Source organism: Plecotus auritus (genome assembly GCF_963455305.1).
Source record: "Plecotus auritus genome assembly, chromosome: X".
Lineage (NCBI taxonomy): Eukaryota > Metazoa > Chordata > Mammalia > Chiroptera > Vespertilionidae > Plecotus > Plecotus auritus.
Window position 1 is genome coordinate 135,075,724 of NC_137784.1, and position 26,617 is coordinate 135,102,340.

Sequence of the window (26,617 nt, forward strand, 5' to 3'; positions counted from 1 at the left end):
TAAGACTATCTGGTTTCAAAAATTCTGATGTTACAATAATCAAAACATTGTGGTATACAGTCATGGGGATGTAAAGTATAGCATAGGCAATATAGTTAACAATATTATAATCCTATCTAATAAAAGAGTAATATGCAAATTAACCATCACTCTGCTACACCCACAAGCCACGCCCACAAGCCAATCAGGAGCGAATATGCAAATAAACCCAACCAAGATGGCTACAGCTACAGAGAGCAGGAGGGAGGCTAGGGTTGCCCACGGCAATGGAGGAAGCCAAGCTTTCTGCACACCTTGGCCGGCCCAGGCTTCTGCTTAAGGCTACAAAGTTTCAATTATAGAAGATACATAAACCCAAACAGAAATGGCTGCTGCCACAGAGCAAGCAGAAGGCCTGGCTCCGCTCCAGGCTACAAAGTTTCAATTATAAAAGATAAATAAACCCCAGATACCAGGGCCTCCGCTTGGGTCGCCAGGGGGCGTGGCCAGCCTGCAAACCACCACAGGCCCCTCGCCCAGGCCACCCCACACCCCAAGGGAACCTCCACCCTGATCTGGGACACCCTTCAGGGCAAACCAGCTGGCCCCCACCCATGCACCAGGCCTCTATCCTATCTAATAAAAGAGTAATATGCAGATTGACCATCACTCCAACACACAGATGGCTGACCCCATGTGGTCAAAGATCCTGCCCCCATGTGGACACAAGATGGCCACCACAAGATGGCCAGCAAGGGAGGGCAGTTGGGAGGGACCAGGCCTGTAAGGGAGGGCAGTTGGGGGCGATCAAGCCTGCAGGGGAGGGCAGTTAGGGGTGACCAAGCCGGCAGAGGAGGGAAGTTGGGGGCAACCAGGCCTGCAGGGAAAGGCAGTTGGGAGGGACCCAGGCCTGCAGGGGAGAGCAGTTGGGGGGAACCAGGCCTGCAGGGGAGGGCAGTTGGGGGGGACCCAGGCCTGCAGGGGAGAGCTGTTGGGGGGGACCAGGCCTGCAGGGGAGGGCAGTTAGGGGTGACCAGGCCTGCAGGGGAGGGCAGTTAGGGGTGACCAGGCCTGCAGGGGAGGGCAATTAGGGGCAATCAGGCTGGCAGGGGAGCAGTTAGGCATCAATCAGGCTGGCAGGGGAGTGGTTAGCGGGTGATCAGGCTGGCAGGCAGAAGCAGTTAGGGGCAATCAGGAAGGCAGGCAGGCGAGCAGTTGGGAGCCAGCAGTCCTGGATTGTGAGAGGGATGTCCAACTGCCCGTTTAAGCCCAATCCTGGTGGGTCCCAGATTGGAGAGGGTGCAGGCTGGGCTGAGGGACACACCCCCCGTGCACGAATTTTGTGCACAGGGCCTCTAGTAACTATATGTTGTGCCAGGCCAGTACTGGAAATATTAGGGGGAACACTTTGTAAAGTATGATTGTCTATTATACTGTATACCTGAAAGTAATACAAAATAGTATTGAATGTAAACTGTAATCAAAATAAAATAAAACATTGTGGTATTGGCATAAAGATAGACAAATACATCAATGGGACAGAACAAAGATTCCAGAAATAAACTCACACATATATTGACAACTGGTTTTTTACAAAAGCACAAAGGCAATGTACTAGAGCAGTGGTCGGCAAACATGTGGCTTGCAAGCCGCGGTTTGCCGCTCTGTTGACTAATGAGTTTGCCGACCACTGACCTAGACTCTTGATTCCAATAATTACAGGCTGTTGTTGTTCCTTGTTATTAAGCCCCTATCCCAGTGGTCGGCAAACTCATTAATCAACAGAGCACAGAGCAGCAAACCGCAGCTCGCAAGCCGCATGTGGCTCGCGAGCCGTAATTTGCCGACCACTGTACTAGAGAAAGGACAGCCTTCTCAACTCATACTACTAGAACAACTGGGTAACTAAATGCTAAAAAAAAAAATTGATCCATACCTTGTGCAATATACAAAAATTAACCCAAAGACCTAAATGTAAAGCCTAAAACTATAAAAACTCATAAAAGGAAACATAGAAAACCTTTGTACTCTTATGATAGGTAAAGATTCAATAGATAGGACACCAAAAGCATGATTCATAAAAGAATAAGATGATAAGTTAAACTTTATTAAAATTTTAAATATTTTTTCTCTTCAGAAGACACTATTAGATCAACAAATAGTGTTGTGAAAGCTGGATATCCATATGCAAAAGAATGAAGCTGAACCCTTACCTTACACCATATATAAAAATTAACCCCAAATAGATCACAGACCTAAATGTAAGAGCTAAAACTATGTATAAAACTCTTAGAAAAAAAAAACAGGGCAAAGCTTCATGACATTGAATTTGGCAATGATTTCTTGGATATGACAGAAAAAGTACAGATTACAAAAGAAAAAACTGGACTACATCAAAATCAAAAATTGTTCATTAAAGGACAAAATCAACTAAATGAAAAAAGCAACCCACAAATGGGAGAAAATGTTTACAAATCATGTATCTGATAAAGACTTACTAGTAATATGCAGAATATATGAAGAACTTCAACTAAACAACAAAAATCAAACAACCCAACTTAAAAATAGGCAAAAATACATTACTCGAGATTTGAAGATGGTGGCATAGGTAAAAGCCTGTACTCACTGCCTCCCACAACCACATAAAAATTACAACTAAAATACAGAACAACTATCATCCAGAACTGCTGAAAAGCTGGCTGAATGGAGGCCCTACAACTAGAGAAATAAAGAAGAAAGCACACTGAGACTGGTAGGAGGTGCAGAGGCACTGAACAGGCTGATCTGGCACCCATGTGGGCCACTTTTTTAAAAATATATATTTTTTTATTGATTTCAGAGAGGAAGGGAGAGGGAGAGAGAGATAGAAACATCCATGATGAGAGCAAATCATGGATCGGCTGCCTCCTGCATGCCCCCCACTGGGGATCGAGGAGGGAGATCATCTCTGTGGAGGCCGTCTGGAGGAGCGAGGGGTCCCAGCCCCACACCAGAAGCCCATCCCATGATCCCAGAGCTGGGAAGTCTCTACAGGAAGTAAGAACTACAGGCTGTAAAAACCAGTGCAGATTGGGGCTCAGTGACACAGAGGCTGCTGGAGACCCAGCTGTTCTTCTTAAAAGGCCAGCACACAAACTGAACTTACAAGGTTCCACTTCCTCTGAGCTCCAGCATTAGGGTGAGGCTCTGTGGAACACAGACATCAAGGCGAGGAGGAACTGGTTTATCTGGCATCAGGGCAGGAATAAGGGTGGGGCAGCTTTCTTCCAGACGGAGGTGCTTGCAGGGATCTCCCCAGTCACAGGGCTGACTGGCAGCCATTTCTGTTTGCTCCACCCTGGTGATTCCCTAAGACCCCACCTCATCCAATTTACAACCCCACCCAAGCTATGTGCAGCAGCTTTTGCATATGAATGGCCTGACCTTGCTCAAGCTAAAATCTCTCAAACAAGCTGCAGCTGGGTTAGGGAGCCCCAAACCTATCAATAAAAGGCCCAACACCTGGCACCTGCACCAACCGGCCTTGCTTCATAGCTGGGCTTCATATGGGCACTTCCAAACGTGATACAAAGAGGAGGAATCTGCAGATCTCTCTGTAGCTCCTGCTGGGTGGCCCCAGGCAGTGGCTGACTTTGCACCTCCCTGGAGACCCAAGAGCCAGTGTACCCAGTTGTCAATGTGAAACCATACCAGATTACAGCTCTTCACACCCATAAGTGACACACTCAAGGGGCAGACTCAGTGAGCAAAGCCCCACTGAAGCAAGTCCTGCTCCACAGGGGTGTCTCCTGCACAGCAGCTCTCCCACTGTAGTCACAGCTGGTCCTCACAGCCAATTGGCCTGGGCGTCAATTCCTCCCAGTGACACCAACATTAATCAAGGCTCAACTACAACAAGACTATGCACACAGCCCACAAAGGGGGGCACCTAGAGTATCCACCTCAGGTGACTGGGGAGGCTGAGCCACTGGGACCTATAAGACACCTACTACACAAGGCCACTCTACCAACTCAAGGAGACTTAGCAGCTCTACCCAACACATAGAAACAAACACAGGGAAGCAGCCAAAATGCAGAGACAAAGAAATATGTCACAAATGAAAGAAAAGGAAGAAAGCAAACTACTGGATATAGAGTTCAAAACCAGAGTTATAAGGTTACTCAAGAATCTTATAGAAACCTCCAAAAAGATGGAAAAGGACCAGTCAGAAATTAAGCACACACTGACTGAAATAAAGAATAATATACAGGGATTCAAAGTAGAGGATTCTGAGAAATCAACAATTTGAAATATGAGGAAGCAAAAAAACACCCAACCAGAAGAGCAAAAAGAAAAAAACAATAAAAAATATTAAGATAATGTAAGGAGCCTCTGGAACAACTTCAAGTGTACCAACATCACATTATGGGGGTGCTAGAAGAGAGAGAGCAAGATATTGAAAACCTATTTGAAGAAATAATGACAGAAAACTTCCCCCACCTGGGGAAAGAAATAGACTTACAAGTCCAGAAAGCACAGAGAACCCCAAACAAAAGGAATCCAAAGAGGACCACACTAAGACACATCATAATTAAAATGCCAAGAGCTAGAGATAAGAGAGAATCTTAAAAGCAGCAAGAGAAAAACAGTTAGTTACCTACAAGGGAGCACCCATACGATTGTCAGCTGATTTCTCAACAGAAACTATGCAGGCCAGACAGGAGTGGCAAGAAATATTCAAAGTGATGAATAGCAAGAACCTACAACCAAGATTACTCTACCCAGAAAAGCTATCATTCAGAATTGAAGGGCAGATAAAGAGCTTCATAGACAAGAAAAAGCTAAAGGAGTTCATCATCACCAAACCAGTATTATATGAAATGTTGAAGGATATTTGTTAAGAGGAAGAAGAAAAAGATAAAAAATATGAACAACAAAAGGGCAACAAATACATACCTATCAACAATTGAATCTAAAACTCAAAATAAATGAATAAGAAATCTAATGAACAGAATAAACTGGTGAATAAAATAGAATCAGAGGCATGGAAATGGAACAGACTGACAATTCTCAGAGGGAAGGGGGGGTGGGGGGCCAGGAAGAGATTAAACAAAGATCTTATATGTATTACCAATGGACAAAGACACTAGGGTGGCAAAGGCCTGGGGTGGGGCAGGAACTGGGTGAAGGGGGACAATGGAGGAGAAAAAGAAGGACATCTGTAATAATCTCAACAATAAAGGTTTTTTTAAAAAGACATTACTCAAAGATATACAGGTGACAAATAAGCACATGAAAATATGCTCAATCTCTAGTGAGAAGGGAAATGCAAATCAAAACCACAATGAGCCCCGGCCCGTTGCTCAGTGTTTAGAGCATTGGCCCGTGGACCAAAGGGTCTCAGGTTCAATTCTCAGTCAAGGCCATGAACCTCGGTTGCAGATTCCATCTCCAGCCCTGGTCTGGACGTGAGCAGGAGGCAACCAATTGATGTGTCTCTCTCACATTGATGTTTCTCTCTCTCTCTCTCTCTCTCTCTCTCTCTCTCCCTCCCTCCCTCCTCCATCCCTTCCACTCTGTTTAAAAATCAATGGAAAAAATATCCTTGGGTGCCCGGTCAGCATGGCTCTGTTGTTGAGCATTAACCTATGAACCAGGAAGTCATGGTTTGATTTCCGGTCAGGGTACATGACAGGGTTTCAGGCTCCATCCCCAGTGTAGGGTGAGCAGGAGAAAGCCTAACAGTGATTCTTTTTCATCATTGATGTTCCTATCTCTCTCTCCCTTTCTCTCTGAAATCAATAAAAAAAAATTTTTAATATCCTTGGGTGAGAATTTTAAAACACACAATGACATAACACTGCATCCTACTAGAATAGCTCATGTCAAAAATCTGACAATGCCAAGAGCTGCAAAAGATGTGGAGCAAGTGGAATGTTCACATACAGATGGGAATGCCAAATGGTAGAGCTCCTTTAAGAAACAGTTTAGCAGTTTCTGAGAATGTTAAACATATACTTACCGCCCTAGCTGGTTTGGCTCAGTGGATAGAGCGTCAGCCTGTGGACTGAAGGGTCCCAGGTTCGATTCCAGCCAGGGGCACATGCCTGGGTTGCGGGCTCGGTCCCCAGTGGGGGGCGTGCAGGAGGCAGCTGATCAATGATTCTCTCTCATCATTGATGTTTCTATCTCTCTCTCCCTCTCCCTTCCTCTCTGAAAATCAATAAAATATATTTTAAAAAAACAACAACAAACATATACTTACCATATAGCCCAGCAATCCAACTGCACGTATTTACTCTAGAGCAGAGGTGGGCAAACTTTTTGACTTGAGGGCCACAATGGGTTCTTAAACTGGACCGGAGGGCCGGAACAAAAGCATGGATGGAGTGTTTGTGTGAACTAATATAAATTCAAAGTAAAGGAGCGGAGGGGAGAGCAAGAGAACCCTCTGCTCTTTCGGCTCCGCGGGCCGGATAGAACAGCCGAACGGGCCGGATCCGGCCCGCGGGCCATAGTTTGCCCACGGCTGCTCTAGAGAGATGAAAACACAAAAGATTCGCATGCAGATGTTTGTAGCAGCTTTATTTGTAATCATTCAAAACTGGAAGCAATCCAATGTGACTTCCACTGAAGAATGGATATACAAACAGTGGTACATCCATACAATAAAGTACAACTCAGAAACGTGGATGAACCTCAAATGTATTATGCTTAGTGAAAAAAAAGCCAGTATCAGAAGGCTATAGCCAGCCGTGGGCAAACTACGGCCCGCGGGCCGGATCCGGCCCGTTCAGCTGTTCTATCCGGCAAACTACGGCCCGCGGGCCGGATCCGGCCCGTTCAGCTGTTCTATCCGGCCCGCGGAGCCGAAAGAGCAGAGGGTTCTCTTGCTCTCCCCTCCGCTCCTTTACTTTGAATTTATATTAGTTCACACAAACACTCCATCCATGCTTTTGTTCCGGCCCTCCGGTCCAGTTTAAGAACCCACTGTGGCCCTCGAGTCAAAAAGTTTGCCCACCCCTGCTCTAGACTGTATAATTCCACTTACATGATATTCTCCACAAGACAAAACTGTAAGGGCAAAGAACAAATCAGGGCTGCCAGGAGTTAGGGGCAGGGAGGCTTTTACTATAAAGCAGCAGGAATGAATGTGGCGGTGGTCAGAGGGTAGTGGAACTGTTCTATACCTTGTGTTGTCAAAACTTATAGACCTGTACACCAGAGCGAATTTTATTCTATGTAAAATTTTTAAAATAAAAATGTAAAACCTATAGATAAAATCAGCCTACATGCTGTATGATTCTTTTTACATGACACTCATGCTAAAGCAAAAGTATAGGGACAGAAAACAGATAAGTGGTTCCCAGGATCTGAGGGTGAGAGTGGGGGTTGACTACAAAGGGGCCTGAAAGTGTTGGGGGTGATGTAACTATTGCATATCTCAATTGTGATGCTAGTTCACTACTGTGTACATTGTTCAAACTCACAGAACTTATAAAGAGTCAACTTCTCAATATTTTTAAATTTTATTTTTCTATTACAATTGACATACAATACTAGATTAGTTTCAGGTATATAACATCATGATTAGACATTTATACAACTTATGAAGTGATCACCCTTATAAGCCTCGTGCCCATCTGACACCATACATAAGTTATCACATTATTATTGACTATATCCCGTGCTGTACTTTACATCCCCGTGACTATTTTTATACTGGCAATTCATTTATTGAATGTAAATTATATATATATATATATTCTAAAGGTAAAGGGGGGGGGGAGTCAAGAAATGGCTTTTTTTTTAAAAACTTGATATGCTGTAGAGAATCAGGAGTCCCGTATTCTTACCTCGACAATGATTATAGTTCTGATTTGGGACAATTTCTGTTCCCATGCTGTTTCTTAGTCAAGCTACCGCCTATTTCTAGTACTTAGTAACCAGCATCTCCTAGGAGTACTAGAAAATATTTTAAATGCTAAATTATGAAATGCCATATGGTTGTAAAATGGCCTTAGCTGTCCTGACACCCCAATTTTTCATTGTAACATACATCTACCAGGAGAGTTTGATAACAGTGTGAAATAAGCTGTACCTCATCCAAGACAGTGTGAAATAAGCTGTACCTCATCCAAGACTCAGGGAAATGATAGAAGGACCCTATTTTTTTAAAACCAAAAAAGAATATATTTAAAGGGTTGAGATCAGAGGCTGGCACACAGCAGGTGCTTAATGGATGCTGAGGCAGAACAATGCAGAGAACATGGCCTGCTGCAGGTTATCACACCTGGGTTCCAATGGGCACTACCACTTAATGTCTTGTGTGTCCTGACAACTACATGAACCTGTTTATTTTTCCTACATGGGGAGACTAATCCCTTCCTGGCAGAGTAGTATTGAGGGTTGATGGAGGTGAACAGGTTTCCAGGGTTTGGGGGTTTGTGCTCAAGCAGTACATAATTCTCTGCCCTGGCTGCTCCAGGACTCAGGAGCGGCCCGCGCTTCCCTGTTAATCAGCCTGCTCGCCAATCCTTCCTATGGTCCCTAGGATTTGAATAGGTAAATTTTGGGGTGACAGCATGAGAGGCAAGGCTAAGATATGGCTCTGGGTCCAGAGATGGTGTGGAAGTTTGAGGGGGGGGCGGGGCGGGGCAAAGACTGAAGCAATGTAACGCCCATTCCCTTCAAGTGTCCAGTCTCGGGTAGATGGCTGGGAACTGAAGTCATGTGCTTAACCCAACACACGGAGTAAAGATGGTGTTTCTGCTGCCATCATCCACCAAGTCCCTGTATGAGGGCCCCTGATACTGCTGGGGCTTCTCTGTCCTTGTCTGTCCCCAAAGGAGGTGGCTTATTATATTTCAATGGGGTATAATGACTTTGGACACCAGAAAAGGAGTTGGATGGTGCACCCCCGATTGACACCTGTCTTAAGGATGCAGCCTGTGAATAAATGGTACTAGAACCCTTTTGAATCACAGAATTCAAATGCTGGTGCTGGATGAGCCATGGTCATACAAGGGCGGAGCTCACCCAGAATGCTTCAGTCCAAGGGATTCCTCCAACTCAGTCTGCCCAGAAATGCCCTAAGGTGAGGTTTGCCCCTAACACACCTGCCTTCCCAACAGGTGCCTTGTTTTCCCTTTGTGTGAACAAGGTGGCACTTACGCTTCAGCACCAGCCAGGCTTGTGTGTTGTCTCCTTCCTCTGTCCGATCCCCAGAGCCTTCCAGACACAGAAGGCTCATTGCTGTTCACTCTACTCCCACTGCAACCCAGGTGAGGATCTGTGGATTTGGGTGAAAGATGCGTGGCCTGCAGCCCATTGCAGGAAATGTCTTGCAGCCAAGTTCTGTTGTGGACTGGTAAAGAAATCATCACCATCCAGGGACCACCAGGTCTACCAGCAGCCTAGCCTCTAGTTGCATGATTAGCTGTCCAAGAGAATTTGGTGAGGGGTTGGTCCCCCTCCATCCTCAAGCAGCCCAACTATAGGGTGGGGGATAAACTGTTAGCATCAGATGTCATGATTATTTACTTCTCTTGTCAACTATGATGGGGGTTAAATAAAGGGCATTGGGCTGGCCAGTTCCAGCCACTTGGGATCCTTTATCTTCCCTGGAGAATGGAGGGAACAATGTGGGGGAGGTATGGTGGAGGGATTCTTTTCATGTGCGTGTGCTTCAGGGAGAAGCAAACCATTTTTTTTCATCTGTATCCCCCATCGCACTGGAACTGGTACTTGGAGAGTGGAGAGGATGAGATCAGCTGGTCAGTCACCAGCACTGTCATCAGTGTTGCCAGAGAGGTCGAGGGCAGACATCATGGAATCGGACAGCTTACTGGCGAGTTTATCTGCAGATGGAGAAATACAGGCAGTCATTTGGTGGCTGGCTTGCCAACAGGAGGCCTGCAGGAGCTAGCCTACATTGACATTGGTCTGCACCAAACTCCAAAACTGGCTCACTTACCCCCTAACACTACACAAAACACCTGGAGAGCCGCTAGCAGCCATTGCTCAACCTCTGAGGCAGACCCATTTGTCTACGTGTGAAATGATCACTCCAACACATCTTCCATCTTAGAATGCCAGACTCACTGGGCTCTAAGCATTTTTATTCCTTCCCAGTATCAAAATATCAATTTCCTTTTACTGTGTTGAACTTAATAGCACTCTGTCATCACCCTCAAAGTTCTCACAGCAAAGGGACACTAGGTACACTGAGCATGAATTCTCACCTCCCGTCCTCGTCACACCCTATTGTTCCTCTGGGAAGCCTTCTCTAACCACCCCTACCCCAGTACCACCTCCAGACTGGGTGTCTTCATAGTGATCACTCTGTGTTGCCAATGTCTGTTTTCTTGTTTCCTCCTCACTCCCCAATAAGACCAGGATTTCCAGGGCAATCCATCTCTGGATTCCCAGGACTCAGTGTGGAACCAGGCCAAGAGTGAATGGGTAGGAACACAGTCTAGTTCAAAGAACGGAGCTTATGGGGTCAATCAAGCCTAGGTTTTCATTTTGGCGCCATTAAATACTAGTTGTCTTGCCTTGAGTGTGTCACTTAATGTCTCTGGAGCTCAGTTTCCTCACTTACCAAATGTGGGTAAGACTTTTACAATGGGGTTAGTGAAGGTTGGCATAGCATGAAGACAAAAATGGGCCAGCCACACAACAGTCCAGCACTAAAATGAAGAAGTTCTTTTGTGAGTTGACATGGAAATATCTCTAATATGTATTAAATGGAAAATGAAGTATTTGTATAGAAAAAGAGAATAAAGAATATATAGACGTTTGCCTGTGTACCAATCTCAGGAACGAGATACAAGGAATTAACTGGGCCTGGCTGGTGTAGCTCAGGAGTTGAGCGTGGACCTGTGTAACAAGAGGTCACCAGCTCAATTACAATCAGAGCACAGGCCTGGGTTATGGGCTTGATCCCCAATAGGGGGCATGCAGGAGGCAACCAATCAATGTCTCTCTCTTTGATGTTTCTGTATCATTGATGTTTCTATCTCTCTTTCTCCCTGTCCTTTCCTCTCTCTCTAAAATCAATAAAACATTTTTTTTAAATTAACTGGTGGCTGCTAGGAGGAGGCCTGGCTGACTAGGGGATTGGTAAGAGAGAGACATTTTATCATATATCCTTTTATGCCTTTTGGATTTTGAGTACAATGCCTATTGATAAAGTAACCGTTATATATAGCCTATAAGCTTCCTAATACATAGATAGCACCTGATAAATGGTGGTTATTTGATACACAAACTAGGCCAGTGTTCTCCAAGTGTGGTCCCCAGACAAGTACTAAAAGCATCTTGGAAGCACTAAGAATCACAATTCTCAGTCGCCATGGCCGACCTATTCAATTAGTAACTCTAGAGACGGGTCCCCAGAAATCTGTGTTTTAACAAGCCCCCCTGGCAGTTCTAATATGAGCTAGAGTTTGAGAACCACTGTGCCTATAGGTGAGCCTCCTAACCCATCTCTGCCCCTAACCCTTGCGTAGGGCTGGATACTTGGGGGTGCTCACTTAGGAGCCCCTAATCAAGGCTCCAGGTGAGCCCTTTTTGGTCACAGGGGGATGGTCAGGTGTCCCCACCTGTACGCTTCTGCATCTTCTTCTTATTCTTCAGAGCGCATGCCAGAGCCTGGCCCTGCTGCAGGGGGTCTGTCTCCATGATCTTCTGTACCATTGGGCGACGGTCCACTGGGCAGATGTTCCTGGGGTAGGAGTCCGCATTGCGCTTAGCCCACGCCTTCTGATGACCATTCGAATTCATGCAGTATCCAGTGAACTCTCCATTCTGGTGAGACAGAGGACAGCAGTGAGTTCTGGACCCCCAAAGTGCCTGCAAAGACTTCTGCAGAAGAGGCAGGGTAAGAACAAGGAGCCCAGAGCCACGCAGAACTAAGCTCCAAGTCTGGCTCTACCACTGACTAGCAGGTGCTTAGTTAACCTCTCAGCCACAGCCTGATCACCTGTCAAATGGGGGTGGATAATGAGTAGCTTGCATGGCTTTCATAAGGAGAAAATGAAAAGGTAGAGGTACTTGATCAGTGACAATTGTATTACAATGATTCTTTGCTCAAGTGACCCTTCAAGGTCTTAGTCAATGTAACAAATATTTCCTGATACCTATTTTGTGCCCAGCTGTGTAGGGACATGCTGGAGAAATGAGCCATACAGTCCCTTCTTTAGGAAACAATCAGACTAAAAAGGTTACAACCAACCATACAAGACAGAGTGTGGTAAGTGCCCACCAGAGACACAGTGTAAATGACAGAGGTTGAGGGAATGGTGGTGGTCAACACACTTCTGATAGGAGTCATTCCAGACTGAACACTGGAAAAGCACAGAGTATAACTGGGCACCCAAAAGGGTGTCTGTTGGCTTGAATTGAAGATACATGTGGCGGGGGTGGCTGGAGGGGGGTTAGTGGGTGAAAAAGGGAACATATGTAATAGTTTCAACAATAAAGAATTATTTCATAATAAACTAAAGCAAAAGAAGATACATGTGGGTAGTAAAAGCTAATGACAGAAAGCTCACTGTGTGTCAGACAGGTACCATTCTAAGCATACATATTATGTGTATGTGTACAACAGATATATGTACATGTATACATGTACACACACCTATTAACCCATTTAATCCTTACAACAATGCTAGGAAAAACAAGGGCATGTATGACTACCTGCTACACTACAATGGGGAAAAGGCCAGGCTACCAAGCACACTGTGTAACTCTGGGGTTGTGGGAGTGGGGGACACCATTCACAGTACAGCACACCTAAATGGCATCTCCCAGAGTCAGGCAATAGAGTGGCCCTGCTCAGGGTCCTGAGCCTGAGTCTGGAGGTTATAGTAAAGAATGGGGACCTACTATAGGTCCCTGAGGGAAAATGGTATGCTATGGGGCTTATGGGCTCAGTGGGAAACATTATCAGGGGATGGCCTTAAACACACAACTTCATACTAATTTTCCTGTAAGCACCAGGGGAACCTTTGAAACTAAGTGAGGATGGGAATGGTGTGAAATCCTGCCACTGCCCTAGTGCAGGCCTCATCATCTCTTAAGAGTCCAGGTGACAGCTTCCTTCCTGGACTCCCTGCCTCCACCCTAGGCCCTTGCTTTCTAATCTGATTTTTACCCCACCTGCCAGAGTAATGTTCTAATATACAAACCTGACCATGGTGCTTAAGAAACCCTTCCAGATATTATGTAGCTATAAAAAATAAAGGGCAGCTCTTGGCCCTGGCTGGTATGGTTCAGTTGGTTGGAGTATAGTCCCGTACAACTAAAGGTGGCGGGTTCCATTCCGGTCAGGGCACATACCTGAGGGTTCAATCCCCGGTTGGTCATGGTGCATATGGGAGGCAAATGATTGATGTTTCTCTGTCACATCGATGTCTCTCTCTCACTCTCTCTTCCTCCCTCCCTCTCCCTCTTCATATACCCCTCCTTCTCTTCCTCTCTCCTCCCCTTCCTCCCTCTAAAAAAGTCAATAAAAACATATCCTCAGGTGAGGATTAAAAATAAATAAATGATAGCTCTATGAAGTAATCATGTGGGACAATCTACAAGATGAATTTGTAAGTGAAATAAGCAAAGTGGAAAGCAGTATGAATAACATACTACTATATGAATTAAAACAGATCTCTGTACCTGTTTGTATGTATATACGTGTGTGTATGAAGCTGAAATAGCTCTGAAAGGACACTCAAATCTGCTAATGGCGACTGCCTCCAAGGAGGGGACAGAGTGGCTGGGAGATAGAAGCAGGAGAGAGATTTACTTGTCCCTGTAGACCCTTTAGTTCCTTTTAAATTTTATACCATGTACATGCATTACCTAGTCAAAAAAAGTAAATAAGAAAAAAGATTTTTAAAAAATATATTTTATTTATTAATTTCAGAGAGGAAGGGAGAGGGAGAGAGAGAAACAAACATCAATGATGTGCCCTAGCTGGTTTGGCTCAGTGGATAGAGCGTCAGCCTATGGACTGAAGGGTCCCGAGTTCGATTCTGGTCAGGGCACATGCGTGGGTTGCGGGCTCAATCCCCAGTGGGGGGCGTGCAGGAGGCAGCCAATCGATGATTCTCTCTCACCGATGTTTCTATCTCTCCCTCTCACTTCCTCTCTGCAATCAATCTACACTAATAAAAGAGAAATATGCAAATTGACTGTACCTCCGCGGCAACCACCATCCAATCAGGAGTATGCAAATTAACCCAACAAAGATGGAGGGTTAACTTGCATATGCAGGCACCGAGCGCCAAGTGGCCTGGGTCTCAGGGACAGACACCAAGCAGCCTCCTGGGACCATTGCTGGCCCAGGGAGGCAAGGTGGCCCTGCCCGCAGCTGCCTGCAGCCGCCTGGGGCCATCGCTGGGCCTGGGAGGTGAGGGCAGCCACGCCAAGCCAAGCCCGCAGCCTCCCGGGACCATCACCGGGCCCGGGAGGCGAGGGCAGCCAAGCCAAGCCGAGGGCGGCCGTGCCAAGCCAAGCCCGCAGCCTCCCGGGACCATCGTCGGGCCCGGGAGGCAAGGGCGGCCGAGCCAAGCCAAGCCCGCAGCCTCCAGGGACCATCGCCAGGCCCAGGAGGCAAGCACAGGCCGTGGCCCAGCACAGGCCCGGAGTAAAACGTTGACAGCAAGTCCTTTCAGTATAATTGGGGCATTAGAGGCCCACAGAATGATCATTTCCTTTTCTATGAAACACATAACTCTGACACACTATTTACAATTAAGTAAGTTCCACGTATTTTGACATTTTACAGCCCTGGAAAGTTACACATAATGATCAGCAAAGTGAGAAGATGAAAAGAATTTTTAGGCTTTTAAAGATGTAACTAATTTCTGTCTAGAAGACACACCAATTCAAAAAGTGATGGTTTTATTGTCCTATAGGACATTAGCCAGATTGTATCTAATTTAGCAGTTTTACTTCAGGCTTTCATCTTTGGAAATCACATTTGGAACTGCATTATCATCCTGCCAGTCCCTTCACTGAGTTAAACAGAACTTTTGCATCTGCTATTATGTATTTGAATAAGAATTTTGTATTTAACACATGCAAAATTTTGTTTTGACACAATAAAATAAAAGATCATTTGATTCTTCCCTGGAACACAGAAAAGCACAAACTTGAATCATTGGTATGGCTTAGGCTAATTTTCCAAATATTGTTAATAAAATTCATGTAGGGATCTTCACAGAGCCAAGAATTCTCTCTTTCAGGCCTACATATTCAGTATCTCCAAGGAGGAGGCCTGTTATTCTGTGTTTTGTTTTGTTTTGTTTTTTAATACTCACCAGAGGATATTTTTTCACTGCTTTTTAGAGAGAGGACTGGATAGAGAGGGGAGGGAGCGGGAGCGGGAGTGGGAGCGGGAGAGGGAGGGGGAGAGGGAGAGGGAGATGGACAGGGAGAGGGAGAGGGTGAGGGAGAGGGAGAGCCTCGGGCTGCCGACCGCAGGGTCCAGGTTTGATTCTGGTCAAGGGCATGTACCTAGGTTACAGGCTCCTCCCTGGCCGGGGCCCAGGTCAGGGCTCATGCAGGAGGCAACCAATCGAAGTGTCCCTCTCACATTGATGTTTCTGTCTTTCCCTCTCTCTTCCACATTCTTTAAAAATCAATGGAAAAAATATCCTCAGGTGAGGATAAAAAAAAAAAGAAATAAAGAAATGTCATATCCTATGAAAGAGACATCTTGAAAATGCCTAAAGAAAGTTGTCTTTTTTTTGTGGTGAAGGGACTGGAGTCCATGTTGATGAAAACACCTTGGCAGCTGTGATGGCCGGCAGTGGCAGTAGCAGGGTGATGGGGGCGGCACCTTCCCCTGATCAGCCAGATTGCCTCCTGCAGAGGGAGGCCTACTGACGGCTTAGGCCCGCAGGGAGCGGGCCTAAGCCATCAGTAGGACATCCCTTGAGGGCTCCCAGACTGTGAGAGGGGGCAGGGTGGGCTGAGGGACCAACCCCCCAGTGCACGAATTTCGTGCACCAGGCCTCTAGTAAAAATATATTTTTTTAAAAAAGAAACATCAATGATGAGAGAGAATCATTGATAGGTTGCGTCCTGCACACCCCACAAAGGGGATCGAGCCCGCAACCCAGGCATGTGCCCTTGACCACAATCGAACCTGGGACCCTTTAGTCCACAGGCCAACACTCTACCCACTGAGCCAAATCAGCCAGGGCAGAAAAAAGATTTTAAATAAACAAAATGGAGGAAAACAAAACTCCTTGACCATAAAAAAATAACCAACTTTTAAGAACAACCCACATCTCCCCACCATTATAGGCAGACGTCATGGGGGCCAGGCAAAAGGGACTGACCACTTACCAGAGTCATGGGTAGAGGAGAGGGCTGCCATAAAGAAAAGGGACAGGTACCTTATACACGGTGGTTTTATTTTCCAAGGCATCTACTATTTTCATCATCGGAGAATGGAGCCATTTGATCTCCGTTTGAAGCGGGTCCATGTCACCCAAGAGCTGATCAGATTCTCCATTGGCCAAGCCTTTAACACAAGCAACAGCACTGTCAGGGCCCTGGCTCCTCCCTGCTGCTAGCCTCCTGGTCAGGCCTCAGTGGATAAGATATGTGGACACCGCCCAGGGGAGTTGGGAGGGAAGGCTCTTTCATTCCTACTGGGAGGCCCCAGGACAAAAGATTAAAGGCATGGGTTTTGCAGTAGGGCACTCGCCTGCCTGAAGCTGGCCTCCCCTGCAAAGCACAAATGTGCCCATTGCCTGGGCCCACATCACCCTCACACCTGCTTCTAAACTTCCCTTCCATCCCCTTCCCTGAGCCTATAATCCCTATTCACTCTTCAAGATCCAACACGAGGGCCAACTCCTGTAGTAGAAAACTCTCACTGGGAACCTCCCCCGCTTCTCAATTTCCCAGACCTCCATCTTTGTCCAGTGCATTCTCAGTGACGGAGCCCCTGTTGCCCTCACATGCAGCTAGGGCCAAGCATCATCCTAAGAATGAAAGCGGGAATTTCTCCCAACTGCCCATGTGATACAAGAGGAAAGTAACCTTCAGAAAGGGGGCTGACTTGCCCGAAGCCACCTGGGAAATAAACTCTAAAGCAGGCAAGTTCTCTTATCCTCATTTGGAATCCAAGGACACCAAAAGGTCCAGAGGACTACTGGTCCTCAAGAAAAACAGAGAACTAGAAGGCAGGCCAGCCGGGGCTTTCTCCACTACCCAGAGTGTCCATAGACTGATCCAGAGAGCACTGGGTACCTTTCTAGGGTAGGGTAGAGAAGGGAGGAGGAGCCATAAGCCAGGGCTGCAGATGGTAGTATCTGAAAAAAGCAAACTTCCTTCCAGAGTTTTGGGAAACCACGTGGCTCCATAACAGCTCACAGTTACCAAAAAAGTACTATAGCCCAGCTGGTGTGGCTCAGTGGTTGAGCATCGACCTATGGACCAGGAGGTCACGGTTTGATGCCCAGGTTGCGGGCTCCATCCCCAGTAGGGGGTGTGCAGGAGGCAGCCAATCGATGATTCTCTCTCATCAATCACTGATGTTTCTCTCTCTCCCTCTCCCATCCTAAAATCAAAAAAACATATACAAAAAAGAGAAAGCACTATATACATGCCAGTCACGGTTCTCAGTGTTTTTATGTATTAAATAACAGGTGGATGCTATAGTCCGTCTTATGAATGATGTCAATGAGACATGGAGAAGTTAAGGAACATGTGCAACATCACACAGCTAACAAGAAACAAAATTTGGATTTGAATCCAGGTGGTCCCTTCTTTTAACCACTCTGAGGTAGGAGAGTCTTCGACCACAGCAGAGGCGAGCTGCTTTGAATGCCACCTCTGCCTCCCACTGACTATGCATCATTCAGCAAATATCACCCTTCTGTGACTCAGATGCCTCACCCACCAATGGAGGTGAGAATGAAAATCTAGGAATGGACATGCAGTGGTTGAGGCGAAGCCTAGGGCGTGAGAGGAGGGGTTTTTGAGAGAAGCGTCTCCATCCACGCCAGGTCCCAAGAGACGGAGAAAGGAAGCTTACGTTTCCTGAACACCTCACGGTGTACAGTACTTTGCTGATTTTCTTCCTGTCTACCAAGAGTCACAACCAGCCCCATGGCCCAGATGAGAACTCTCCACCTTGTGGGTGAAAAGCATTAAACTTCAGCTGGTTAACTAATTTTCTCAGAGCCAGAGCAGGGCCAGGGAAGGGGGAGGTCAAACATGGAATTTGTTGTCAGGTCCCTGTGGCTCCACTAGGGCAAGACCAAGTGGGGGCAGGCCGGTCCCCTTGCCCTCACTTACATTCCATGGTGTCTTCGTTGGCCTGCTCCGTGTCCTCAATGTCGAAGACTTCGGTCATCTCCTTAACAATCTCAGCACTAAGATGGGTGGGCAGAGTGTGTGTGGCGGGTGGAAGTGTGTAGAAGCTGATCTTCCCACTACATTGGGAGGTTGGAGGAAATTGGTGGTGATGTCACCGACAGAACAATTGACTAATCACAGAAAGAACGAGTTCCTGAGTCAGAAACACTGAGGGACAATGAGCAAACCCAGCCGGTGGCTTCTGAACAAGACGTGGAGTTGCTAGACAATCACTGACCCAGGGTCCTACAGCCCAGTCCCCTTTGTGGAGCCTCACCCTGACCCCTACGCGCTCCTCACCTCACCCAGTCAGACAGGACTGCTTTGGCTGCCTCCTCCTGATTATAGATGCCTCCCTTCTTCTTTTTACCCAAGCGCTGGGCCACCGCCATCAGAAAGTGCTCAGTGGTCTGGAAACCAGAGACGCCGTAATAGTTGGAAATCTGGTGACGAGAGGAAGAGGAGAAATCAGAAAAGAGAATGAAGGGTCCTTGGAATAGGGTAGGGCATGATCAAGAGCCCTGCGCACCTCCTCCAGGTTGCAGCGTTGCAGGATGGTCTCCACCGGGGTCACGGGGTCCGCCAGCTTCTGCACGTGGATGCAGTTGCGCAGGATGGTGCCCACCTCCGAGTTGGGTCCTGGGACAATGCCTGGGGCATCCAGCAGCCTGATGAACTTGTCCAGGTGGACCTCCTGCATGAACCTAGGCAGGAGAGGAGAGGAGAAGATGCAGGACACTGATGAGGCCAGATGTGTAAGGCATCCTGTAGGCTCCAGGCACACAGCTGAGAGAAGGGGTGAGGGGCAGATGGCGCACAGATGAAGCTGGAGAGATGTAGGGCCAGGGATTTGGGGTCCTACAGAGCTGGGACTGATCTAGTCTAGCCTCTGCCATTGGGGACTGAGCTGCAGGACCGTGGTCAGCTTTTGACTCCCTGAGCCTCAGATGCTTCATCTAGGAAGCTAAGCTGCTTCTTCATAGCCCAATCCTGCAGGGCTGGTAGGAGGCTTCAAGGAGCTAACAGGGGTGAGAGGAGACACCCAGCTGGGAGCCTAGACCACACCTAGGGTGTACCAGGTAAATGCAGGCTGTTCACGAGACTCCCATGCCCAGGGAAGAATCAGAGGCTGCTCTGAGATAAGTAAAGAGGCAGGGGCTGAAGGAGTGAGAGTAGAGGGAATGGTGAGTCAGTGGAAGTGGGAGAGCAGGCAGCTGCTTACTTGGTGATCCCAGGAACGGCTCCCACACTGCAAGCACGGCTGCGTTTCAGACTGTTGATCAGGCTGCTCTTCCCAACATTTGGAAGGCCTACAAAAGAGCAGCAGGTGGCTCAGGGCAGGAGGGGCCCTTAGAAACATTTGGGCCACACTGTATGGGGGAGGCCCAGGTACGGACAGTGACCAGGCCACGAGGAAGCCAAAATCAAGAGCCTGGCCTTTTGCTTTCCCACCCCCAGGCCCTGACCAATTCCCTGCATGGCCTTTTCACCCCTGCCCTCCATTTGTAAGCACACTGGGTACATATGCCCCTCTCTCTAGATGTGACAGTCACCTCCCACCTACAACCAGCCTGGGAAAGGTGCTCAATGCAAGGCCTCTGCGACATGATCCAACAGAGAGGGACATCGGGAAGCGTCCATAAAACAGACAACCGTCTGTCCTGGTGTGTAACTAACCGGGATGGGGGACTCATCTCCAGGTGTCCCTCTCTCTGAGCAGCTGTCTGCTTGTGTTTTTCTGGTTGGGCTTCTATGAGCACCTCTGGGTTTGTGGATATCTTTGTATTTCTCCCTCCCTGCGTCTCTCATTATTACCATTTTCCTTCTGTGTCCTGGATGTTACGTATCTACTGCTCTTTTTTCAAAAACTATATTTTTATTGATTTCAGAGAGGAAGGGAGAGGGAGATAGAAACTTCAATGATGAGAGATAATCATTGATTGACTGCCTCCTGCACGCCCCCCACTGGGGATGGAGCCTGCAATCAGGCATATGCCCTGAGCAGGAATCAAACCGTGACCTCCTGGTTCATAGGTTATCGCTCAACCACTGAGCCACACTGAACCGACTATGTCTACTGCTCTTTCACAGATGCGCCTGTGTGTGTGTGTGCACACTCACATGCATGTATATGTATGTTGATTGTTCTCATTCTAAATATTACTGCTTTTGCCATGTTTTTACTTTCCTCAGTCTTTCTATCACATCTGTATCTAAGCATCTTTCTTTGCCAGTTTGTCTCACTGTCTCTCATTCTAACCATTGTTCTTTCTTTTTTTCACCCCCGCCCCAATTCTGCCTCTTTGTAATTCCATCTATGTCAACTCAGCTCACGTTCCTTCCCCCAGTGGGCCACTCTGTACATGTTTCACTGTGTCCCCTTTTCTCTCTCCCAGTCTGTGTCTCCCAAACTACCTCTCTCCTTCCCCGTCTCTACCCCTCTATGCATATACACTGAGTGGCCAGATTATTATGATCTCTAAACGCATATCTGGCCACTCAGAGAGAGAGAGAGAGAGAGAGAGAGAGAGAGAGAGAGAGAGAGAGAGAGTGTGTGTGTGTATGTTCCTCTGTGTCTCCATATTTTGTTCCTGCTTGTTTCTATGTGTCTCTCTAAATGTGTCTCTCTAGCCCTGTGTTAGTTTCTCTCATTCTTTCTTTGGGTATGTATATGGGTCTGCCTTTCCATATACATGAGTGCCTCTAGTCCTCCTGTTTCTCTCTGCAGGACTCCGTGCATGTCTGTCTCTATGCCCATTTGGTATTTCTTTCTGATCACATATCAGTCTCTCCGCATGCCTCTATCATTTAAATGTCGCCCCTCTCCACTGACCACCAACCCCACCCCTTGGCTTTCCAGTTCCTTTTCTGTCTATTCAGGTATGTGTATCTCTACCCTTTTCTCAGTGTCCAGCTCTCTCTGACAATGTCTTTCTCTGCTGGCTTCACTTCCTCTCCCTGCTGCTCCACCTCTGCCTCTCTCAATTCCCCTATTCCATACCCACCATCCTCCCCTCGGTGCTCTGGGATCCAGACAGGCCCAGGTTTGAGCCTGAGCTCTGCCTTGTCTCATACAGAGCTGAGACCCTCAAGTCTCCTTCCCATCTCTGGGCCTCAGTGTTCTTATCTGTGAAAGGGAGATGTTCACCACTCGTTCCCACAGCTCTGGTAGGGTAAGATGGTACCAACTCCAAGCCTAGCCCTATGCATTTGGTCCATGGTTCTAAAATGCAGCACATGGCCTGGCTGCGTGGCTCAGTGACTGAGCATCGCAACCCATGGACCAAGAGGTCCTGGATTCGATTCCCAATCAGAGCACATACCTGCACTGCCGCTTGATTCCCAGTAGGGGGCGTGCAGGAAGCAGCCAACCTATGTTTCTCGTGGATGTTTCTATCTCTGTATCCCTCTCCATTCCTCTCTCTCTAAAATCAATAAAAACATATTTAAAAAATAAAATGCTGCCGAAACCGGTTTGGCTCAGTGGATAGAGCGTCGGCCTGCGGACTGAAGGGTCCCGGGTTCGATTCCGGTCAAGGGCATGTACCTTGGTTGCGGGCACATCCTCAGTGGGAGGTGTGCAGGAGGCAGCTGATCGATGTTTCTCTCTCATCGATGTTTCTAGCTCTCTATCCCTCTCCCTTCCTCTCTGTGAAATATCAATAAAATATATTTAAAAATAATAATAAAAAAAAATAAAATGCTGCCCTGACCAGTTTGGCTCAGTGGATAGAGCGTCAGCCTGCGGACTGAAGGGTCCCAGGTTCGATTCCGGTCAAGGGCATGTACCTTGGTTGCGGGCACATCCCCAGTGGGGGGTGTGCAGGAGGCAGCTGATCGATGTTTCTCTCTCTCATCGATGTTTCTAACTCTCTGTCCCTCTCCCTTCCTCTCTGTAAAAAAAGCAATAAAATATATTTTAAAAAATAAAATAAAATAAAATGCAGCGCATGGTGATGATTCTGAGTATGTGTTCCCACCAATCCAAATTACAAAGCACAAAACCCTTCCCCCAAAAAAGGTGACACAAAGTTCCCAGGATCCTTTCCCGGCAATGAAGCCCCCAAGAGCCTGAGCCCTGTGACCGCTCCCCAGGCGCCTTACCCACAACGCCCACACGGATATGGGTGCGCACTTCACCGAGGCGGCAATAGTTCCCCAGAACCCTCATGAGGTTTTCAGCTCCAAAGCAGGCTTTGCTCTTCAGCAGTGACTCAGAGGCCTGCTCCACAGGCACACTGCAGCGGTTCTAGAAAATGAGGGATCGTACAGCAGAGGCATCAGGAGGGAGATGTGATTTGAGCCCCGAGTTTCAAATTTCAGGGCCTGCCTGTGATCAAGGAGATCCTCAGGCCAAAGTGGGAGACTTCTCACACAGGCTCCAAACCTGCCGTTTCTCTGCCCCCCTTGGAGACCCGCGGTTCTGGTTTTCCACTGTCTTTGAATCTCCGGTCTTCTTTGTCCCTGTCTCTGCCTACACACATCTCCTGCGTCCCTCAGCAGGGACAGTATGGCATTCTAGCCTCGAGACAGGCCAGACTGGACTTTCAACTCTTCCTCTCACAGGTGTGTGCCTAGCAAATCCTGCTTCCCTTCTCGGGACCTTGGTGCCCTCGTGTGCACAACAGGGATGCCTGCCATCCCTGCCTGCAAAGGGGAAAGGTAATGACTGGCCCACACACAACCCACCTTCCCTTGATTCCTCACACAGAACAAGGCCATTCCAGCCTCTCTTTTTTTAAAATATGCTTTTATTGATTTTTAGAAAGAGAGGAAGGGAAAAGGATGGAGAGATGGAAATAAAGACGAGAGAGAAACACCATTGATCGGCTGCCTCCTACACACCACTCACTGGGGACTGAGCCTGCAACCCAGGCATGTACCCTGACTGGGAATCGACTCTCAACCTCTTGGCTCATGGGTCAATGCTGAACCAACTGAGCCACACCGGCCGGGCCAGCCTCTATCTCTTTACTCCTGATGCCACCTACTCTACCCAGAATACCCTTCCATCTCTTCCTCTTTCCTTACTTACCCACCACACTATTGCAAAATAGAAATTAACCTAACTATCCATCAACAAGAAGCAGATTAATGAGATGTATCTTTAAAGTGAAAAACAAACGAAAGAAAGCTGATAGCAAAGGATTCTTACCACATTTCTGCCATCAAAAAGGTCAAAAAATTTTTAATGAAATTATCGTGTCTTCCAGATTAGCAAAGATGAAAACGTTTAATGATATCAAACGTTGGCAAAGGTGGAGGGAAATAGGCCCTGTCACACATTCATTACCCCAATGGCAGGAAGATAAATGGTACAGCCACTTGGTGGGGGGGGGGGGGAGGTGTGCAATTTGTCTGTGTCTAGGAAAAGAAAAAATGCATAAAGCCTATGACACAGCTACTCTACCTCTCAATACCTAACCTACACAAGCATGTGCAAGGGGGTGTGTTGAAGTACTGCTTAACCTCTCAATACCTAAGCTATACAAACATGTGCAAGGGTGTGTGTTGAAGTACTGGTTAGAACAATAAAAAATTGGAAACTAATTTTACTTAGCATCAGAAGATAGATCTCAGTAAAAAGATATCCAAGAGGGGAAAAAAAGCAAGCCACAGAATAAGACATGATACCCACAAACACCATTTTCTCTTTATATATACACTTCTCTGTGTATATATAAAGTACAGAAAAACATCTGGATCCTTCCATACTTACAATGATGGTTATTTGTGGTTATAAGTGGATAAAGGAGACTGGAATTAAGGTATTGGTGAAAGGGTAATTAAGCTTTATAAGCAATTGTTTTTAATTTTTTCTACTTTATTTTTTAATAAATAAGTTTTATGCTGGTGCAAAATTGAAAAGAATGTCCCCTGCACCAGTTTCTCTCCCTAGAAGCAACCAATGTTTCTGTATACTTTAATATTTTACGGTGAAAATGTATTTCTGTGTTAATGATCTAATTAGAACAGTGGTTCTCAACCTTTCTAATGCCGCGACCCTTTAATACAGTTCCTCATGTTGTGGTGACCCCCAACCATAAAATTATTTTCGTTGCTACTTCATAACTGTAATTTTGCTACTGTTGTGAATCGTAATGTAAATATCTGTGTTTTCCGATGGTCTTAGGCGACCCTGCTAGCGGTTCTCAACCTGTGGGTAAATTACAGTTATGAAGTAGCAAAATTACAGTTATGAAGTAGCAACGAAAATAATTTTATGGTTGGGGGTCACCACAACATGAGGAACTGTATTAAAGGGTTGCAGCATCAGAAAGGTTGAGAACCACTGAATTAGAAAGTAGTGTGATGTTTTAAAGAGAAAAACAAACAAAGGCATGTATTTTAGAATGGAACAATTCTCTAACTATATTTTCCAATATATATTACCCCTTACATCTGGGAAAAATGCTTCCTAAAGAGCAATAATATAGGAAGAAATGAAATGAATATTAAGTCATCCAGTAAAGCAAAAAGCTCAAAGCTGAAAGCCTAGTTCAATTACCAGAGAGTTGGAGACCCAGTCCAAGTCATCCCTGGCCCAGGCTATCCTGAAAGAGTCTAGAAGCCCCTTGCCCCCGCTTACCAGGTTTTTGACCTGATGCTGGGTGCTGGCCTTGAAAGCCACAGTTGGCAGCTCATTCCGAAGGTAATCCAGCCACTTTTCTATAATCTCCTTGGGGACCAGGTCTGGGGGAAACAGGAACAGATAGAACAAGTAAGGAGAACATAACTTCGACAGCTCACTCCGAAGATGCATCTACCCATACCCAGGGTTAGGCCCACCTCCTGACAGATAGTTCCCTGGCCCTGCCAGTCCCTATACTCCCTAAGTTAGAGTTAGAAAGGACACCGTATTCTAGGGGAGCAGTTGGCCCTCCCTGAGGGGACCTCTATTCCCTCAGGGAGAATGGGAAAGCTAGCTCTTTGGTCCCAGGTGCCCTTCTTCTAAGCCAAGGTGCCCAGGGTGCCAGAGGTCTCCCAAAGATTATATTTCCAATCCCCTCTCTGGATCATTCTAATTTGGACCAGATGTCAAGAATAACGTGGACAAAAAATGGCTACCATTTGTGAGGTACTGACCACACATATACCAAGCACTTTATTATTCATTCTCACAACAACCCTGTGAGTTGGGACAATCACAGCCCATTTTAAAGCTAGAGAAATGGAAGCTCTTAGGTGATATGACTTGTCCAAGATCCCAGACGAAACAGCACAACTGAGATGAGAGCCAGACCCGAGTGACTCCCGAGTCCATGTGCTATTGTGCCCTAGTCTCTGGGTTCCAGCTTGGAGAAGACACTCTTTAGGGATGGCCAGTCACAGATAAGGCTTCAAATAGCAAGAATGGAGGAATCAAAGTCAGCCAGGCTTGCACACCATTCCCAGCTTCTGCTGCACTGTGTCTGTCTTTAGACCAGGGGTGGGGAACCTTTTTTCTGCCAAGAGCCATTTGGATATTTGCAACATCATTCACGGGCCATACGAAATTATCAACTTAAAAATTAGCCTGCTGTATTTGGTCAAACATTTAATTAACTCACCCCTAATGCCTTGACTGGGTCAGACCAAATGATTTCTTGGGCCTTATACGGCCCGCAGGCCAGACGTTCCCCACCCCTGCTTTAGACAAAGGATTTCACCTCTCAGATTCCTGGCTAGAAAGATTGGAACAAGAATTCCTACATTGCACAACTGTTAGGAATACCACTGAGTTGCTGCATCTCAGGATCTGGTCAGAGCTGGTCTTTCAAGAAGGCCTGTCCCCTGCCATGCCTCACCCAATGCTTCTCAATACCCACCAATCTTGTTCAAGACCAGGACCAGCTTCTTGTTGCCCTCTGCCCGCAGGACAGTCTCCTCCATCTGGAAGCAGCGGCAGCCCAACGGGTCCCTGGCATCCAGAACTTCCAGAATCACGTCAGAGTATTCCACTACCTGCAGGGCAGAAGGCGAGGATGGAGGCAGGCAGAGGACTGGGTAGCAATCGCAGAGGGCCGTGAATGAAAAGGCCTCCATCTCAGTCAGGGAAAACAGAAATGGAGAGGAGATGGGACTGGATTGATACCCTCCCTGAAGGGCCTAAAAGAGTCCCCATACCTTACGGAACTCCTTGTAATAGGCCTTCCTTGTGGCTTCATCATCCAGCTGAGGAAACATATTTAACTCCTGCAAAGCTTCCTCCTAAAGGAAAAAAGAATAGAATGGTCCATGGGAGGAAACAGAGCGAGAGAGAGCCAGGGCATTGGAGACCATGGGAGCCACATGAGTCCC

At 46.9% G+C, this 26,617-nt stretch overlaps 1 protein-coding gene across 2 annotated transcripts in view; it reads right to left on the bottom strand.

Moving 5' to 3' along the window:
• Nucleotides 1–7,471: 7,471 nt before the first annotated feature.
• GNL3L (G protein nucleolar 3 like) overlaps nt 7,472–26,617 on the bottom strand; it is a 37,555-nt gene continuing 18,409 nt past the window's right edge. For both annotated transcript variants that reach the window (XM_080653488.1, XM_080653487.1), the window contains exons 6-16: nt 26,444–26,527; nt 26,146–26,281; nt 24,927–25,030; nt 22,442–22,586; nt 19,560–19,647; nt 18,867–19,041; nt 18,638–18,780; nt 18,278–18,414; nt 16,366–16,493; nt 11,566–11,770; nt 7,472–9,819 (exon numbers count right to left, since the gene is read on the bottom strand). In XM_080653488.1, the coding sequence (XP_080509614.1) occupies nt 9,737–9,819; nt 11,566–11,770; nt 16,366–16,493; nt 18,278–18,414; nt 18,638–18,780; nt 18,867–19,041; nt 19,560–19,647; nt 22,442–22,586; nt 24,927–25,030; nt 26,146–26,281; nt 26,444–26,527 (1,428 nt within the window). In that variant the 3' untranslated portion in view covers nt 7,472–9,736. The remainder of the gene's footprint in view (nt 9,820–11,565; nt 11,771–16,365; nt 16,494–18,277; nt 18,415–18,637; nt 18,781–18,866; nt 19,042–19,559; nt 19,648–22,441; nt 22,587–24,926; nt 25,031–26,145; nt 26,282–26,443; nt 26,528–26,617) is intronic.